This window comes from Haliotis rubra, unplaced genomic scaffold, assembly GCF_003918875.1.
Source record: "Haliotis rubra isolate DU_JTF1 unplaced genomic scaffold, ASM391887v1 Scf1323, whole genome shotgun sequence".
NCBI lineage: Eukaryota > Metazoa > Mollusca > Gastropoda > Lepetellida > Haliotidae > Haliotis > Haliotis rubra.
The window spans coordinates 1-20,500 of record NW_025765252.1 but is presented as its reverse complement, the minus strand read 5'-3'; the positions used below and the strand labels follow the sequence as shown (position 1 = coordinate 20,500).

Below are 20,500 nucleotides of genomic sequence, written 5' to 3'. Positions count from 1 at the left end.
TTAACATTTTCCCTGTGTATTTAACCATGCCGAAGTTCATTTTGAACATGTCCCCAGTTCTTTTTTCAATCCACTATGCGGACACATAATTAGAACCTGGCTTCACTCGGTTCAACACGACCGAGAAGTATAATGTTCCGGAGTAAGGAGATATCCATCAGTATCACTGTCAACGTGACACTACACCAGTAGGGAGGGTCTGCCCACCACTCATACCTCGTAGACAAGCAAGGTACAGAGTCCACTGACTTGAACTGAAACAAGGTATTCATTTTTATTTTCTGTTTTCGTTTTTACATTTATACAATACTTGCTGTGTGATGAATATGTATTTTCGCATGCATAGGAGGAACGTTGACATAATATGAATGAAAGGTCATTTTTCTTGGACGGTAGTCTTTCGGTGTTGATTTTTCAATGAATTACGGTGTTATGTTCTTTCAGTTTTATTTACTTACGGATTCTTGTGTTGTTATACATGTTTCAGAGAATACAGAATATTACACCAATGTCATTTGCGTGGGGATTTGAGATGCTTGAGTTTGTTTTGTTTGTCTATGGCAGTGGGTAGGGGTCTCACAACTTTATTTCCGTATTTTAAGATTCAACAAGGGAAAATGAAGACCTCACATATTGCAGCGTTTCTGGTTCTCACAGGCGAGTACTTTAACTTATATCAAGAGTGTTTGAGTGAACGAGGGTCGACGCCCAGTAATGGTCCCAATCTGACAGGTCATCGTGCCCGACACCTCTGTTATCTTCTTAGGTCAAATGCCAGGCGTGGAAATCCGTTACCAGTACTTTTGGGGTTGGTGGCTGAGCGGGTTAGGCGGCTGACTTTGTGTGTTGGCGATTATAGGTGCCTTACTCTGAGGGAGTGAGTTCGAACCTCGGATGGGACTCAACCCCAAAAGTACTAGAATCTGTACTTTAGTAAGAAAGTGTAATCCCAAATATAACATATGCTACATTAGACCACTTTCTAAATGGCACTGTGTAATCATACATGGAATGGTTTGTTATTTAACGCGCCACTCGGCAGTATCACAGTTATACGGCGGTTGTTTGTAAATAACTGTCTGTACCCGGCAATCTAGTGATCAACATAATGAGCATCGTTTTTCGCAATTTAGATACGATAACATGTGTCGACAAAGTTAGTGAACTTGATTACCCGATCCCATTAGTCGCCACTTACGACATGTATGAGTTGCTGAAGACCGATTCACGTTTAGAAAATTGCACGTTACTTTATTTGTAGCAACATCCAAAACTGTTTATGCCTAATTTGTATTGGGAACATCCCAATCACACCACTGTATTGACACTTCAAGTATCCGTGACGACTTGGATTCTTTGGTGTAATATTTACTTGAGATGATTTCCTATATGTATATTCATACATGTGTCGAACACTCGGATAAGTCGAACTGGTACTATGATCCTGACGAGTTAGACACAAAGGGGTTTGCCTGTATGATAATAGAATACTCCCGGGTTTTCCGTTCGAAGGACATAACATTAATTCATAAATGTAAGAAAAAGTTCAGACGCTTTGTTCGTAACTACGTCTTTATAACTTCACAGACTGCTTATTGAACATCGACTAATGGAATCGGGTAGTCAGGTTTGGTTTATGCATGTCATCGTGTCCCAGATACGTCAATAGATGTTCATTATCTGGCCCAGACTTGATTATTTACTGACCTTCGAAACATTGTAGACTCTTGGCTAACCTCAACGTTAACCCCAAAAAAGCTTACTTAACGAATACGTTAAACAGCGATGTGGGTCAGTAATTCATCACAAACCCCGCACAATCTTGTATCAACAAGCCAGGAATGCTAATCCGCTTGTAGGCGCGGCCCATTTGAGTTTGTTTATGGAAACATTTATAAATGCCCAAATATTGCGTGGCGAGCCGAACAAATGTCGTGGACTATTTGCTTAACTTAACCACATACAAATCAAGAGACGTAAAGATTCTCTGAGTTAAAGTTATAAAGTTAAAATGCATGTAGAATGTATGATTATTTGATTCATCAATAACTGATGTTTGTTGGAACTTGGAAGGAGGAAATATAAGTAGCGTGTGTGTCTCTTGCGCAGTCGCAGCAGCTGCTCGGCACCTGCAGAAGAGGGACTGGGTTCCTCCCCTGGACTGGGCTCGGTGTGACGAGCTGGAGCGGCAGTGTAAGAACAATCTGTCCATGGTCAGGGAGATACTGAATGGTCAGGGACTCAGCACTTTGATCTCTGGCGGCGCCTTGACCATCGACTGCTCGTGAGTAGGCGGATACTAATTCGAGTCGGTCCAACCTATCGGGTACTCCTCACAAATGTGTAGTGCTCGCTGCACCACGATATCAGATCACTAATGGAGTAAGCCGCGGCTCTATGTTTTAGGTGGCCTCAGTTTACAATTATTTTCCTTCTTTGCAATCTACAGTGACGTGCCAGTGCACCATAATTAATATCGGTGGTAGGCTGTTCTCCTGTTGCATGCTGACCAATCTGCCACTTGTCACTTAATCGGCAAAATATGGGCCTGGATCGACCATGTCAATTTTGCTGTATCCACTGTAAACAATGGTCACCGGTAGTTACGAGCCGAAACACATCTCGGGGTCAAATCATGGAAGGCTGGTGTCAATACCATGTGCAGATTGTAGACCGAAAACATTTTTGCAATAAAGTACAATGTCGTACCTTTCATTTAAGCTATCACAAGTCACCCTGAAAAAAGTAACACAAACAGAACAGCCCATTTAAACAAGGCACTATATTCTCCTATTTTCCTTCCGGGTCATGGTAAAAGTTAAGGGGGTAACTGTTGTCTAAGTTAAGGGGTTAACTGTTGTCTGAGGCCAGGTAGACCCCTGATTCAGGCAGGTAATACTTACAAAATGGCTTCCACGGACTCGATGTGGCGATCGGCTATCTCCGGCACCTTCCGTCTCGGGTCATGGTCTTCAACTTCAGGGTTGGCGAACCCGATCACCACAAATGTCTATCCACCCACTGTACATGGATGTATTGATCGTTCTGTTCTAGGAACCGCTATACGCTAACACCTATCCCTAGCTGTTATATTCGGAATAATGAAAAATGGAACATGATTACATTGAAGTTTAAAGTTGTCATGTGGCCCATTTCTCCATCATGTAAAACCAGGAAAACCTCCCACCTAACACACAACGTTTAGGTTTAGACTGGTAATGTGATGACACAACGTTGTCACAACGTTAGTATTACGTCATTTTATAACGTTATGTGACAACGTTAAAACAGGCTTGTATTGGATTAGACTAAATGTCTTTTTATCAGATTCAAGTGAAGACTTTCTGATTGCTGACATGAAACTGAGTATCATATGTTAGGCAATTACTATTTAGTAATGGCTCTGGATGGACGTGGCGTGCACAGGATAAAGGTAAGCTCCGTAGAGCACTTTCAAAGTTCAGATGTAGTGTTCATAATTTCCGTATACAAAATTCCCGGCGGGATAAAAACCCTGAGGCATCGCTCTGCCCGTTCTGTAGAAACACAGATGAAGACTAGTTCCATGTCCTCCTTGTATGTCCAAGGCATGAGGAGAGCAGACAAAAGTATCTACCAGAATATTACACAAAGCACCCATTTTTGGGTTAAGTTTGTAGGACCACTAGCCAACCAAAATGAAAAACTTACCTTGTGTTAAGCAATTTTTATAACAAAGATATTTGAGACTAGAGAGACCAAAGTTTAATCCCTACCGTGCGACTTTGTATACCTTACATTATTATACTCCCTGGATTATGCACCAAGTCTCAATTACAACTCACGAACTATACATTTCTTCTTATGAATGCATTTTATTTAATGCTTCAACTTTAATTTTGTACAAAAGTAAAAAATTATAGAGTCCAAACATATATTTATTTTCTCTTTGTATCATATGAGTAGGCATATATATATACTGTACAAAAGTGCAAATATATAGCGAGTCAAACCATCCAACACCCCTTGCGTCTTTTTTGGGGGTATGACCCAATGTTTTTATTACTAATTCATAGCTAAGATCACAGTGCCGATCCGTCGAATGCAGTTTACTACTCTGAAATCAGAAATTCGACGGATTGGTACGCGACCATATATACGTTATGTAAACACGTTGTGTATCGACTAGTACACAACGTTATGTTTCATCGTTTCTGAAACGTTAACTTTGATGCGACGTAAACTGTCCCTTTTCCGAAAATCGTAAGAGCAAGACTGACATCGAACTATTCGTAATTTCTGCAGAAAACAAGACTCTAGTGCATTATTTACCTATTATATCATATGATTACCATCCCATAACTATTCTGAAGTCACAGTAACGTAATTTCCATGCTTACTGACAAAGTTAATATCACGTCACTGTGCAACGTCACGTCACAGCATTGTGACAACGTCAATGGGAGTCAAAATGATAACGTTGTACGGACGCAAGCATAACTTCGTGACAACGTTGTGACAACGTGAAATTGTTAGCTGGGTATACCTTCCACAAACAATATATATGATAACCATTTTTAAACAATGGTGGAATCGAACCAGGTTCGTGTAAAGTTACTCCAACCACTCTGTTACCCAAACACAGGTAACAGAGTCGAGATGTGACGTATATATTTTTGTGTGTTACGTGCAAGTACAGGCCAAGCAGACTGGCAGCAAACCATCGGCGCATGCGTGAAGTGGGGGGTATTTGTCGCAGCAACCTCGACACTGATGTCCTGATATATACCAACGTGTACAAGTACATTTGCACCAACAGCCAAGGTTAGACAGCAATTGAAAATGAAGGCTCGTCAAACATAATTCTAAACAAACATGCAGGAATTATCTGTACTTTTAATAGACTCGGTAACTACATGGAAAAATAACTAAAGTCATAGTGCTATATTTCTAACATATCACTTGCAACGTTATACTGCAACTGTCCATTTTTTCTTGAAGCGTTCATACAAGCTGAGGGGTGCTTGGGGAGTAGAATCCTGTCTGAGACGAGACGTCGGTGCCATATCAGTTCCAGAGATTACGAGGCCAAATGTCGGTGAGATATTGAGATTAATAACGAAGCTTATCCTAAACTCGTCTTTCATAACAGGTTTAGCTGTTGCATCATGTTTAAAACATATCTTGTTCTTACACAATGATGACCCCGGAAGATCCGGGTTAGAATGATCTTCAGTAGCCCATGCTTGTTGTAAGAGACGACTAACGGGATCGGGTGATCAGGCTCGCTGACATGGTTGACACATGTCATCGTATCCCAATTGCCTAGATCGATACACATGTTGTTGATCAATGGATTGTCTGGTCCAGACTCGATAATATAGCGGGAATGTTGCTGAGTGCGACGCAAAACTAAACTCACTCACCCGCTCACTCACTCACTTACACATTGATGATAGTATTTAGGACACTGCGATTTGGAACCGAGAAAATACCAGTTTCATAAACCAACTTTGTTTGGTTTTATGTGGATTTCTACGGTTGGAAGTGTTATTTTGTCAGTGATGGAGAATGTTTGCTATTGATGCGACATTTAAACACAGAAATGTTTGAACCCTATTTACTCTAAGATTTCATTGTATTGACTGATTGGGTAGTGTGCGTTGTGGGACTGGCAAGAGAGGATTGTCTTGGGTATTTCAAGGTGTCGACAAGATGATTTACACAGAAAGGTAGATTCTGTCATGTCCACTTGGAATATTTCACGGCCTACACTATGACGTAACCTTCAACTTCAACTGGTTTCAGGGAAGAACCTGTTTGCATCCAAACCCACCTGAGTAACACAGTAGAATGTTCCTTGTCTGGAGCGACCCCAGAGCTGATGGGGAACATGACCAGGCTACAATACAACTCCTTTCTGGACAATTGTCACTACTTGATGTAAGTCAGTTCTCAGATGCGATCTGTTTAAATACTGATATACATTTCTCTGAACACTTCGGACTCATAATGTTTAGAGAATTCAAATGCTTTAGTGCTACACGGCTGGCAGAATAAGAACTTTTGATAACATTCAAGTACGATGTAAGTACAAAGTGCTGTTAGTTTATCAGGGGAAACATCTTTCTAAAGTCGTGGGTTAGTTTCCGTGACAAACAGGCGGTAAGCCCAATCTATCAGCACTCCTTTAGGTGTTGACATACCTTGGAGTTTTGGTTACCAGCTAGTATAGTAGTGTCTCTTTCAAGTACGTGTTTTACAAATATCAGTCTGGTTTGAATTCAGTTATCATTCCTGTTCTGCGTTTTATATATTTTTTAACTTTCTAAAATTTTATGTTATTTTTCATGAAAGCGGTAATTGATATCATTCCATCTGCACTCTGTAGATTTTCTTCTCAAGTTGAACTGCCAAGCCATGAAACTACTTAAAGGTTATTAGTTTGGATGACGCTACTTACACAGAGTAGACAATAACCAGCGGTAATTGTGTATGCCTCTTTGGTATCATTTCAATACATTTTATCATTTCTTTGTCACCTTCTGTTTCAGGGAGTGAGCTTGTGCGGATGCAGTTGTTTCTCTGAGAAGAAATTAAATTCGGAAAACCTATCAAGACTGCTGATTTATGAACAAATGAAAAATCATATTGCCTCCCATATTGTTGTTATTGTGTTTTACAGATTACGATATTCTGACATACGAGCACCTCTGATGTCACGGCATTTGTGTTGTAACGTATATATACTGAGGGAAAGCAACATGAAAGTACAAGTGTTCCTGTATTCATCTTCCAAGTTTCTTCGCTGGCTCTGTGGTCATGCTAACTGACTTGACTGACATGGCCACCTGTCTTCTTTTCCGAATTAGGAATATTGATGCTCATGATGTCAATCACTGGAATGTATACCCGTGAAGATCCGGGTAGAATATTGATCTTCAGTAACCCATGCTTGTCTACCCGTGAAGATCGGGGTAGAATATTGATCTTCAGTAACCCATGCTTGTGTACCTGTGAAGAGCCGGGGTAGAATATTGATCTGCAGTAGCCCATGCTTGTCTACCCGTGAAGATACGGGTCAAAATATCGATCTTCAGTAACCCATGCTTGTCTACCCGTGAATATTCGGTTAGAATATTGATCTTCAGTAACCCATGCTTGTCGTAAGAGGCGACCAACGGGATCGGGTGGTCAGGCTTGCTGACTTGGTTGACACATTGCCCACTTGCGCAGATCGATGCTCATGCTGTTGATCACTTGATTGTCTGGTCCAGACTCGATTATTTACAGACCGCCGCCATATACCTAGAATATTTCTGAGTGCGGCGTAAAACTACTCACTCACTCACTCACTAATGCTCATGATGTCAATCACTGGAATGTATGGTCCAAATGTGATTATTTACAGACCGCCGTCATATAGCTGGAGCATTACTGAGTGAAGCGTTAAACAACAAACAAAACACAAGTCTAATGCTCATGATGTCAATCACTGGAATGTATGGTCGAAATGTGATTATTTACAGATCACCATCATATAGCTGGAGCATTACTGAGTGTAGCGTTAAACAACAAACTAACAAAACACAAGTCTAATGCTCATGATGTCAATCACTGGAATGTGTGGTCAAAATGTGATTATTTACAGACCGCCGTCATATAGCTGGAGCATTGCTGAGTGTAGCGTTAAACAACAAACAAACAAATAACAAGTCTAATGCTCATGGTGTCAATCAATGGATTGTATGGCCCAAATGTGATTATTTACAGACCGCCGTCATAAGCTGGAGCATTGCTGAGTGTAGCGTTAAACAACAAACAAACAAAACACAAGTCTAATGCTCATGGTGTCAATCCCTGGAATGTATGGTCCAAATGTGATTATTTACAGACTAACGTCATATAGCTGGAGCATTGCTGATTGTAGCGTTAAACCACAAACAAATACAACACAAGCCTAATGCTCATGGTGTCAATCACTGGAATGTATGGTCCAAATGTGATTATTTACAGACCACCGTCATATAGCTGGAGCATTGCTGAGTGTAGCGTTAAAAAACAAACAAACAAAACACAAGCCTAATGCTCATGATGTCAGACACTGGGTTATCTGGTCCAGATCTTTTAATTACAAACCGTGGTGCGTTTTCTTCTATATATGAGAATAATAAGTACTGGATAAAACTGTTTACAAATCCCCAGCTAATTTGCACGAGAGTAACATGAATTACCTATCCACTTAAACTTCAAAATATTTAAACATCTTTGTGACGGCTGCTGTGACAAAGAGTGGGTCGATGGTCAGATGTATATAATTTTACGACACTTCGTCAGTACGAGAAGCGTGCCCAATTCAGAGTTACTTCCCCTAGATCGTCACGACAGTTTCCCTGAATTTTTACCGTTGACCAACAGCCACAATACAAGGTGACAACAACGTACAACATAGTTACCGTGTGTTTTTTACACAAACAAATAAACATACAGATCATGAAAAGTGTTATACTCACGTGTACTTAGAAATATTCTAATCTTAGCTCACTTTTGAATGTATACTAGCCACATAAAGAAACTGTGCATTGTCAAAATATTATCCCAGTTGATAAGTACGATAACAATGTCAATGGTACTTATAAACTTTAATGGAGGGATCATGAGACCATAACAAATCGGCAGAATTTGAATTGAAAAGTCAATCACAATGACGTGACGAGTCCACAAGCGGGACAGGGGTCAAACGACCATGTCACAAGCTCAATAACGGGTATGTCCACCATCGGCATTGAGAACAGCAGTGCATCGACGACGCATAGAGCCTATCAAACGTGCAAGGAAGACTTTTGGGATGTCACGCCAGATTCTCTCAAGTTCTGTTGCAAGGTCAAGGACGTTATCTGGCGGATGAGGAAGACGGCGTAGACGTCGATCCATCTCCTCCCAAACATGCTCTATCGGGGAGAGATCCAAGGCAGTAAGTCAACGTTGTGGTGTTGCAAGAAATCCATAGCAACCCTTGCCGTATGAGGGCGGGCATTGTCCTGTTGGAATGTTAACCCAGGGACATGACGTTGCAGAAAAGGAATTGCCACAGGTCGAACAATCTGATGCCTGTAGCCCACACCAGTTAAGTTGCCCTGAACAAAATCACCAAAGGAGTTCTTTGGCGTGCTGTTATTCCACCCCAAATCATCACGGAACCACCACCAAAGCGATTCCTCTCCAAGACACAGGCCTGTGCATAACGTTCTCCCACGCGTCTATAGGCGTGTTGACGTCCATCACTATCGGAAATGTTAAACCTGGACTCATCTGTGAAAACAACATTTTCCACCAAAACAAGGGTCTGCGGACATGATTTCGGAACCACATTCGGCGAGCTTGTCGATGACGTTGTGTCAGGATAGGCCGTATGGCGCGACGTCGTGGTCTGATCCCGTGATGACGTACACGTTGTCGAACTGTGTTGGGGTGGATACGGCGAAGTCCTGGGATGGTTCGGGAAGTCATCACTGCAGTCTGAAACCTGTGGCGAAGATGGGTCACCCTTATCCATTTGTCCTATCTTGGCGTTGTTACATGTGGACGTCCAGAACGTGGCCGATCGATCACGTCATTTGTGTTCTGCTAGCGCCTCACCAGTACAGAAATGGTGTTCCGGTGGCAGTGGAAATGTGCAGCCACTTGTCGTTGAAACATTCCCCCACGGACCATCCCAATGGCCTCATGACGTTGTGCAGACGTGAGCCTTGGCATGCCATGCGTCTCAATAGCTGTTTAATTTTTTGAACGATCGCAAGGGCAGAGCTTTCCAAGGTGACAGTATTGTGTGGCATTCATTTGCTCTGTTTCTCTTTCACGGAATGCACGTGCAACAACGTACTGCACGTCTCAAGGACGAACCCACTGACGTCACGGAACGTGGCACGTGCATGCATGTTGGATACATGTCACTAATCTCTGAGTTTACATCCTTATGTGTCTACACAGGTTTGATAAATTTAGATTTTAAATTTTTGTATGCACAGTTTCTTTTTGTGCCTAGTATAGTTATGTAAGAAAGTTTGACTAGTTTGACACCAGCCTGTGATTCATGCTAGCTGTCCAGTGTTTATTCCAGGCGACGCTTTGTAACATGTTACAGTTTGATCACTGTGTGTATTGACAAGCACAAGGAAAATCAGGGTTAAAATTGATCTTCAGTAACCCATGCTTGTAGTAAGAGGCGTCTAACGGGATCGGATGGTCAGGCTCGCTGACTTGGCTGACACATGTCATCGTATCCCAACTGCGTAGATCGATGCTCATGCTGTTGATCACTGGAGTGTTTAGTTTAGTCCATGGTTCCTGACAATGTCTCCAGTAGGCAGAATGTAGAGGCTGAAAAGCTTGGGTCCAAGAACTGAACCTTGAGGAACGCCATACACCATGTGTGTGTGTGTTGAAGACATATCACCGATCTGGACAGATTGGGTACGGTTGTAGATATACGAGCGTATCCACACCAGAGCTGTTCCTGTGAAGCCGAGTCTTGTCTGTAGCCGATGCAGGAGGACACTCTGGTCCAAGTAACATACTCAAATGACTTGAATGTTGCAGAGTTACTGCGCCTGACATGAATAGATTGTTTGTAGATTAATGCCACTCCCCCACCTCTTCGGTGTGATCTGTTTACTTGCAGTATGTCATAGTTCGCTGGTACTAATTCTTCTATAACTGATGTATCATTATCAGTCAGCCACGTCTCTGTGATAGCAAAGACATCAGAGTTGTTGTCCTGGATATAGTCATTGAGAATGAGAGGTTTGTTCCTCACAGGTTGAGCATTAAACAAGTTACTTTGAAGTTATGGGGCACAAAGTTTTTTGGAACATTGACCAACTCACCACAATGTTGATTTAGGGTAACACAACCATTTGTACTTCTGTTTCTGCCGCCTCTTGAACCTCTTAGGGTAGCTTTTATGTGGCTGATATTAAGCTGTTAAGTCACAGTACTTAGTCCAAGTTTACTGCACGTTGCTGTACCCGGAACTAGGTGTTGCACGTATTCATGTGGCCACCATTTGGTCATTTCCCAACATATTCGTGGGATCTTTTAAGTGCACAGGGTTGTGTACTGTACACTAGTGGCTGTGACAACAGTGAAAGAGTCTGCACACAAAGTTTACACCCGGTCACAGGTGAGCTCGATCCCGGCACCTCAGGCTCACTGGATCACTAGCCTGGCGCCTTAGCCAGCTCGCCCACCGCGCCCCCAAGTGTGGCACTTCTCTGTGTGTGGTGTACATCATAAGATAATGGATGAGTTCAGAATTCCAATTTTGTCCTAAAGCCTGTTTAGCCAATTATGTTAATCATGTTGTTTTGTTTTCTCCATTCAGTACATATACGTCCCCTCCCCCTTATGTAACATTCCTGCTTGGGAACGGTACAAAATCTACACGTTGCACTCACGAAATAGAGAAGTTGTTATTCATCATGTTTGTCAATAGTTTACTTCCCAAATCTTAAAATGTCACTCAAAGAAGCTTGTTCGCGTCTCTATGTGGCTGAACCAATACCTTTGATATGGTTTGATAATAATTTCTAAAAAATCAAAATAGTTTACACTGTAGTTTTCTGTAATCAGTAAGTGTTTAGGGGACCAAGTGACAGAACCATGGCTAAAGGATGTCGTTTATAAGGCTGTTGTATTCACAGGAGGTTGGGTTTTTAACCATGTCTCCCTGCACAGGTACCCAAGGTAGAACCAATAATCATAAGGATTGTGCTCGCGGGAGAATGTTTGTATCTGAACTCTGGGTTTAACCTGTGAGGATGTCAGGTACATGGAATATTTAACCTGCTGATCCGTATTCATCAAGCGTTATTTAACAGCATCTTGACCGTATTCATGTAGTCTTCCGTGTAGTTATGAAGCACTTCAGGTGTTCCTAAAAACATTGCGCCTCCAACCCACACCATGTTGTTTTTAATAACATTTGCGATTGTCGTCTGTTTGTTAAAGCAGGATACTGCAGTATAGGCAACCTTCCGTTGATCCCATTCTTTGGGAATCTGGAGCTTGAAGGTCTTCTTGTCACCAGCAAGATCCCGGAAGAGTCCAATATCGAGCCAGCAGAAATATTTTATTGGAAACAGCTCCTCCGCTAAGACTTTGTTGTCAATGACCAATTCAAACTTAGCATGCATTGCACATGAGTAGTTCCAGTTGACGGTGTTCGGTTGATGCCTTGGATAGTTCGGCTGCTTGTAGATACAAGCCAAAGAGAAGGACCATAGGTTGTGTCTGTCTATCAGGAACACTTTCGTCATATTGCTGGGAAACCTGCGCCTCAGGTTCATGAAGAGATCGTACACATCCTTCGAATCGGTATATGCGACAAGGTTGTTTGTTATGTTGCCAAACACTTTCATACAATGCATATATTTGCCCGAAGTAAACGTGTTAGCACTACTTCCTTTGGCGAAGGAACCAATGTTGAAATAAGCTGTAACCACTGTGATTTCTGGTTGGATCAAAGAAGGATCGTCAATGCTTTGAGAGAGGATCTGCAAAAAAGGTAATTCTGATGATTCACGAAGTAAACATTTTCAATATTTCAACAAGTTAGCGACAATACTTCCAGGAATAACAGTGTAAGATAACCCGTGCAAACCCGGAAAACCCATCCATGTATCGATTACTGGGTAAATATATCACACACTGAAATCTTTCATTAAGAAACTGGACTACTACAAGGATTATTTTGGTTATGAATCGTATCACAATAGTATTTCAAATTATGCGAACAAACAAGAATGTCATCCCATTCAATATTTGTTGAAACTAGTAGACATGATAGTGGTAGAATCCCACGGGAAGCAAGAAGATGTAATGAAAAGTTGATGAAAATGATCAAGAATACGAATGCCATTTCCGCATTAAATGCCCAGCTTATTCCTATATAGAATCACGGTATATCAAGCATATTATTATAAACACTATTCAGTATATAATTTTGTACAGTTGAAAAATACTAAAAAACAATGTCTACTTATAAATAATTCCGGGTGAGAAACAACAAATAAAGAAGTATCTAGTTGTGAATCCTCACCATCTTACAACTGACAATTGTAAAATGATTCCATGTATGACCAAAGGCGTTTGTGGCATGTGTCAATAACGTCTGTCTGTCTGTTTGTTCAGTGAAAACTTCAGCTCTGAGGACGGTCGAAGGTATGTTACGTTATCTGTAGCTCGAGAAAGGCAGATTTGTGGGGAGAATATATTTTGTATAATTGTTGTGTGACGCTGCACTCAGCAATATTGCAGCCATAGAACACTGGTCTCTGCATAATAGAGTCTGGACCAGACAATCCAGTGCTCCACTCAAACAGGATGTATGATATCTATCTAAGGTGAGAGACAAGTCTGGGAGTCTTACCCGATCATGTAGGTCACCTCTAACGACATGTCTTGGATGCAGAAGTCCAGTTCTAACCAGGATTTTATGCTGTTTCGTTTTTTGTGTGCGTCTAGTTTTCTGTCATCATCATCGTCAACTAAAAACTTATATAGCGCAAGAATCCAGTCAGTATTAAACGCTAAAGCACTTTGAGAGGATGCATGTAACATGTATCAACGATGTCCACTAGGCGTATGCATTTGAAAAAGGTTTTAAAAGTGGCTAAGTTATTGACAAGTCTCAGGTTTAATGGCAGATCATTTCAGAGTAATGGAGCTGCTCTGGCGAACGCGAAAGGTGGTGGTCCCGTGCTTTGTCCCGTGGATCTAAGAGACATCGCGGACTTGTACTCCTGGGGGGAGTTCCTGGAGATACACAGGAGCTAGGCCTGCCCTTGCCTTGAAGGTAAACAGGAGCACTTTATAAGTGATTCTGTCCGAATCTTCAACCATGTTTCGTTAACACTGGAGAAATGTGTTTGTCTTTTTCTGCCTTTGTCACAAGTCTAGCTGCACAATTTTGTACGCGCTGCAGCTTTGCTATCAATTGCTTTGGTAGTCCAATGAGAAGAGCATCACAGTAATCTAAATGGGATACAACGCAGCCCTGAACAAGAGATGTTACGGTCTTTAGATTTATGTATCGACGTATTTGGGCAATGTTTCGGATGTTAAAATATACATGTCTGCATACTTTGTTTACAAAGGACTCTGCATTCATGGCTTTGCATTCATGGCTCAAATACAAATCCCAGATTTCGTGCTTCTTTGCTTGGTTCAATGATGCAACCTCCAATTTCAAAGGTGGGCAGAGCAAGTTTGCCTCTTGTTGACTTTGAAGGGAGAATCAGCATTTCCGTCTTCACATTGTTGAGCTTGAGAAAGTTCAGGGTCATTCAACCCTTGATGTCCTTGATACAGTTCATCAAACGACGATATGTTTCCTCTACTGATGTTCTGTTGGAAGGCTTAAAGGCCAGATACAGCTGGGTATTGTCGGAGTATAGATGGAACGAGAGATTATTGGCGCGAGCAAAGTCTGCGAGAGGTGATGTGCAGATAGTGAACAACACTGGTCCCAGTACAGAACCCTGTGGAACTCCATACTGAAGGCTAACTTTCTCTGACATTTGCCCCTTGACCCTCACTGAGAGTCTTTTTGCTGTCGTCGTTGTACCATGCCAACATAGGCGGATAATGTTCAGCCAGTGGAGGGCGCGAGAGTTGCATTAACTCGTTTGAACTTTATAATTCAATATTGTAATTTTAATACGTAATTGTTTTGGGAATAAATAATTTGGTAGCCTCCATGAGGGCTGATAGTTAGTGTTATTGAGAGAAATGCATTATGTATTTCTAGAGAAATAGGGTGTGACATTGTGCCTTATATTGTCACTTCTGGGACATCCGCTGCCGAATCAAGGTACCCATGAAGATCCCAGTTAGAATTCACATTCAGCAGCCCATGCTGCTGGAGGTAAGGCTTACTGCCTCAGGGGATGCATGTCATCGTATCTCAACTGCTTAGATCGATGATTATAAAGTCAATCACTGGATTGTCTGGTCCAGACCTGATTATTTGGAGAACCACGTCACACTTGCTGAGTGTGCTAGTACAAGGAAACAGGTACATATAGGGTCACAGAAAGGGTCGAATTACTTAGGTTAGGGGTAAACATGCTATCCCCATTATGATGATCTGCAACAATTGCCAATGATCACATGCCCATTGATCACTCTCCCCAGTCGGTTATCTACGCAATACACAGTGGAGTCACGACTGGTTTATGAGACGAAATGGCGCGAACACAGGCATCGAATTCACGGTACGCATGAATGGCCTTCTTTTATAAAAATCATTGAGAGATTCTGCGACAGTAAAGTGTTGAAGGGAACAATGTATGGTTATGTGGGTCATACTAAGGAACGAAGAAGACATGAGCATGGCTGGTGACGCCACGACGGTGTCAGCCTTCGAATCATTACTGAACAAATATAACGTGTGAATGTGGCTTAACTGCAAGTTCCAGGACCATATCCATTAGCCCAAATTTTCGACATTAAACTATTTTCGTCGGTTTTGTCTGTAACAAAGTATAAATTGTACTTTAAAAAGTACCCGACAAAAGATTCGCCTCCCGTCCTTTAAAATGCCCGTAGCACATTGTACCCCTCACACCGGAGCCCATCAAAAGATGGCCCATACAAGATGTGAAGGAAGATTGACCCAATAGACTCCATTCCTGTCTAATGATGCACATTCACTCCATGGAAAAATAATATATGTATATTAGTTCCTATATATATTCCATTTAGTCCCATATATATGTTGAATGCGAAATGCACAATATATTGAAAATAGAAGGGCTTTCATAAACTGGCACTTGCTTTGAAAATTGATAAGAATACGTTACTTCCATCCTGTTCGAGTCCGGTTCTTCATATTGTGTGAGTGAGTGAGTGAGTGAGTGAGTGAGTGAGTGAGTGCGTGCGTGCGTGCGTGCGTGCGTGCGTGCGTGCGTGAGTGAGTGAGTGAGTGAGTGAGTGAGTGCGTCAGCGCGTGAGTGAGTGAGTGAGTGAGTGAAACTTTAAAGTCACATCGGCAGTATTTCAGCCATATCGTGACTATGAGAGTTCCACATTAACATAAACCTAGTCAATATCAATATCTGTCAAAGAAGGACACTAAAATAGCTATACTGTCACAGATGAACATTTAAAACTAGCATGTAATCACAAAAATATACCACTACAGAGAACAGTATAGCAATGGGCTATAGATCGCCAGTCACTGAAGGTAGTATCCCGGGCTGGTTAAAGGTTTTGGGGTATCTGTCTCTTCAAACACAGAAGTCCATCAGTGGATCCACAACACTTTATTCGGCAACTAGATATGCAATTACATGGTAGTGCAGCAACGGCCAGGCGGCATCACAGAGGCGATCGTCAGCCCACCTGCCTAGCCGCTGTCCAAGGGTCAAGTCCCGTTACATCCAGAATTCATTGTCTATATACTACTGTCTGTCAGGCTGCCCCGTATCGTATTACGATACATGAATGGTCCACCTGCAGTATCCAGCATGCACCTCATCCACAATGTTACGCTTCCGTGGCCAACCGGCCATACTCTAAAGTTAATTAGAGTTAATTACACGCAGGCAGCTGACCTGTACATAGCTGTACTGGTGGTTGTGATAATAAGCTGCTGATATTTCATGTACGTTGTCAGCACTGTGATTTAGATTTAGATAACACAACTTCAACTTAACTCAGAGAATATACAAACATGTCTATATTTCCAGATAAAACCCATACCCCATCAAAGTACCTACGACAGTAGATCACAATACTGGGTTCCATGGGAACTTACATTACAGTACCTGCATGGACCCTTGTTGGATTTACACCATCCCCTCAGTCACTGGCGATAATTCGTACGTTTAGCCAAAAATAACATTTCTTACATACTGCGTTTTAAAACTCTGGCATACATAATACTTCAAATTATGACCATGATGAGTGTCATTAACAGCAAAAGTGCTGGGAATATGGGCTTGACGAGTTTCATCGTCAACAGAAGCGTTGGGAATATTGGCATGACGAGTGTTATCATCAACAGAAGTGCTGGGAATATGGGCTTGACGAGTTTCATCGTCAACAGAAGTGCTGCGAATATGGACATGACAAGATTCCTCATCAGCAGAAGTGCTGGGGATATGGACGTCACAAGTTTCCACATCAACAGAAGTGCTGGGAATATGGGCATGGTTTGAACTTATGCTGAAAAGTAGTAATTCAAATTGACCATGTGTCATAACAGAGAAGGATATATTTCAACATCTAATTATTTCATCCAATACCTAGATATATTACAACAACAAAAATGGTCACCAATTATATTCTTTTTCACATTGTCAAATTTCACACTGAAATATATTTATGTTAATATTCTATGGCAGAACACATTACACTCACTGAATGGATTATTATGTGTGTGGGTTTTTAAAATAATTTTACTCGTTTTTAAATTATTCTTACCAAGATAAAACATCACACTGTGACATCTTGTCAAAACTTTATGCATTAAAGACGTTTGATATTCCCTCTCATTTTGCACGTGTATTTGTAGTTTTATCAGTAGCAAATCAGATCGCCGGAGGACGTAAAGCCCGGCGCTGACGACCTAGTTTGGTATACTTCCGGCACAGCAACTCGGGTCTTTGGCAATTAAAAAAACAAAACAAATGCACCCCACTGAGAGCACGTGTATATGCCTCCCTACACATAGGAAATATGGACAAAAGCTTTTGATCCCGGTGAGGCCTTTAAAATAGGATATATTGATTGATGTGTGCGTAATTGTCTGGTTTTCGATCATGTCGCCGTATTTCTGTGCTGAACCTTTACATATTATATAGTAGGGGGTGTTGATACTAAACCGGGGCCTAATTTATCGATTTTCTGACCCGCAGTGGGGGTCTGTGGCGCACACCGCTCACCAAGGGTGCAGTTTGCAACGCTGGTCAGGAACGTGTGTCACATGCGTGTGGAGGTAAGTACATCAATGTATTTCACTCGACATTTTATATTTTGGGCGCGGAGTTAACTGACATTAGCTCAAACAGGCACGAAGCATGTTCATGACATTGTCATGTTTTGGACAGCCAGTTGCAGTCACTCTTTCAGGGAAGACACTGTCACCTGTTTTCGTGCCTCGCCTCTTTCCGTGACCTACAAGAAGACTCGTACCCCTATCGTACGCCATTATTGCCAAGAATCTTGGCAAACCAATCAAATCGCGCGTAGTAAAACGCATTTCGAAGCATGAAAATGGCGGCGCCATTGAAGTTTGAAACTTCGCTAAACTATGCAATCACAAGTTAAACATATACCTTGAGCTAAAGGATCTGAAACTTTAAACACTGAAACATATTTACAAAGGGAATGACTGTATTGCTGTTTTGCCCACGGGATATAGGATATTCTAGGAGCCATGTTTTGAAATTCAGAGTTATCTTTCCTTGGCAATAGTACTAGACTATTTTAATCTCCATGCCCGTTTGCGCTTAGACAGGGCCCAGTCGTAAACATGGCCACGAGAGGGGTACGAGACGCCATCCCGGCTTGCCTGAATTACACGAGTAGTTACGAATGGGGTTGCGGGGTGCCTAGGGATGCGGGTTATCCTCAGTGATTCCTCCAGCTGCGGGGTTATGTGAAAAATGGAATCGAGCAAAAATGAATGGCAGCTCTGAGAAAAAAAGAGAACTTAATGTAAAAAACTATTGGTATATGAAAATAAAATAAAGTTTAAGTATGCATAATTCTGTTTTGACAGAAAGCCTGCGTTGTGAAGGTATTTTTTCAAGCAATAAGTATTTTGAGCAGGGCAGATACAATGCATGGTGCAAAAACTGCAGCAGTGTGAAAAATATTCTGGTATGTTTGAAAGAGCAATAAAAGACTTTAAAAAAAATATAAAATATAAAAATCTATTCAACAAAATTGTAAAACTTTTGTAAAAGCGTGTTTTGATATGAAGTAAATGTAAACAATGCTGCGTTTAAAAACAAAGCCTAAAAGCGATAGCGAACGCCTGAGAAAAAATAGATGAGCCCGAGTGATGAAGGCGAAAGGCAGGAAAGGGGAGCGAAGCGCCTGGTGGTAGGCGGAAAAAGGGAGGGGTTTGGATTGGTTAAGAGGAAAGGTCAGATTTCGGGGTCATGCACCTTTTAAGTAGTTCCTCAAAAGAGAGTTCCTACTGACAATGGGTTGTTGTACCCGTTACCCCGATTGGTGCCTTGCTACTACCGGTACAGAATCCAGGATGCTATGGTTCCACAGGCTCAAAGAGCACCGGCATCATGGGTTTTGAGATTGGCGTGAACTGTCTGGAAAGCACCCTTGCTATTAATAGACATTTGGCTGTTCCGTGTTGTTGAACGAATAAATGGTGGCTGCACAATCACGTAGTCAAAGTATACACACTTGCTTGTGTATGCAGGACGGTTTCCTTCCCTTGATATTACATAGAACATAACCTGACTATCAACCCCGGCTATCACAGACCGTAAATATAGATCTAGTGCCCGTTCACCGTTATGTATCCAGTGCCGCATTTGTGACGTGACACTGACTACCACACTGACTGTTCTTCCATGTGTTGTAAATACACAAAAATGCCTGAACCACAAAGATCTCATACTACTAATTAAAAACGATCACAGAGTAACCCATGTTTGAATGTAAATAATATTTTTTTAAACTATTTTATGGTATATTTAAACATACGTTGCCATTTCCCAGGTAACCGTTTCAACTATAAATAAAAATTATGACTCCAACAATTGTGTACTTGCATCACAACATCATGACAGTGAGAAAAAACACCAGCGTTAGCTGTATAACGTCAAACGTAGTTGATATGACCAAGAGCATGAAAGTGGAGTGGTAGACAGTAAAGGGGAGTTAACACTTTACACACTGTATCATTCACAGAATGACTTGCATGCAGCTGAAAGTTGTGTATGATAATCGAATTGATAAGGATCAACGCCACTACAATGGTATATAACCTATATATATTATATATATGTTAGAGCTTCCGCCGGAGAGCGGAAGGTCGCGGAGTTCGATCCCCGACGGCGTCATACCACAAGACGTTAAAATATGGTACTTGTTGGTCTCTGCCTGGCGCTCGGCATTAATGGGTACAACAAGGACTGGTCGGCTCCGGAGTCAGTATAATGTGTGTCTGAGAGTGGGGTATTCATGCTTCACTGCGGCATGGTATCTCAGTGGTCTAGCACTATAAAACCAGCTTCAGTCTGGGCTGGTACAAGCAGCCACACATACACATGCACACCCATGCACGTCGTCATATGAGCGAAACATTCTCAAGCACGACGTTAAACCCAATTTCACCTCACCTATTATATATAGTCATGTTCGAAGGTCAGGCTCGCTGACTTGGTTGACTCATGTCATCGTATTCCAGTTGCGTAGATTAATGTTCATACTGTTGATCACTGGATTGTGTGGTCTCAGACTTGATTATTTACAGACCAGAACA

General features: G+C 41.7%; 2 protein-coding genes across 2 annotated transcripts; one reads left to right on the top strand and one right to left on the bottom strand.

Moving 5' to 3' along the window:
• Positions 1 to 200: 200 nt before the first annotated feature.
• On the top strand, positions 201 to 6,610 carry LOC124267609. The gene is made up of 7 exons (XM_046702573.1): positions 201 to 264; positions 603 to 657; positions 2,110 to 2,284; positions 4,679 to 4,803; positions 4,981 to 5,077; positions 5,788 to 5,922; positions 6,534 to 6,610. The coding sequence occupies exons 2-7, from the start codon at positions 618 to 620 to the stop codon at positions 6,538 to 6,540; spliced, it is 579 nt and encodes a 192-aa protein (XP_046558529.1). The 5' UTR covers positions 201 to 264; positions 603 to 617; the 3' UTR covers positions 6,541 to 6,610.
• Positions 6,611 to 11,658: 5,048 nt separating this feature from the next.
• On the bottom strand, positions 11,659 to 14,616 carry LOC124267614. The gene is given in 3 exon segments (XM_046702576.1): positions 11,659 to 11,849; positions 11,852 to 12,550; positions 14,547 to 14,616. Coding segments are annotated over 3 exon segments (960 nt in total).
• Positions 14,617 to 20,500: the final 5,884 nt, after the last annotated feature.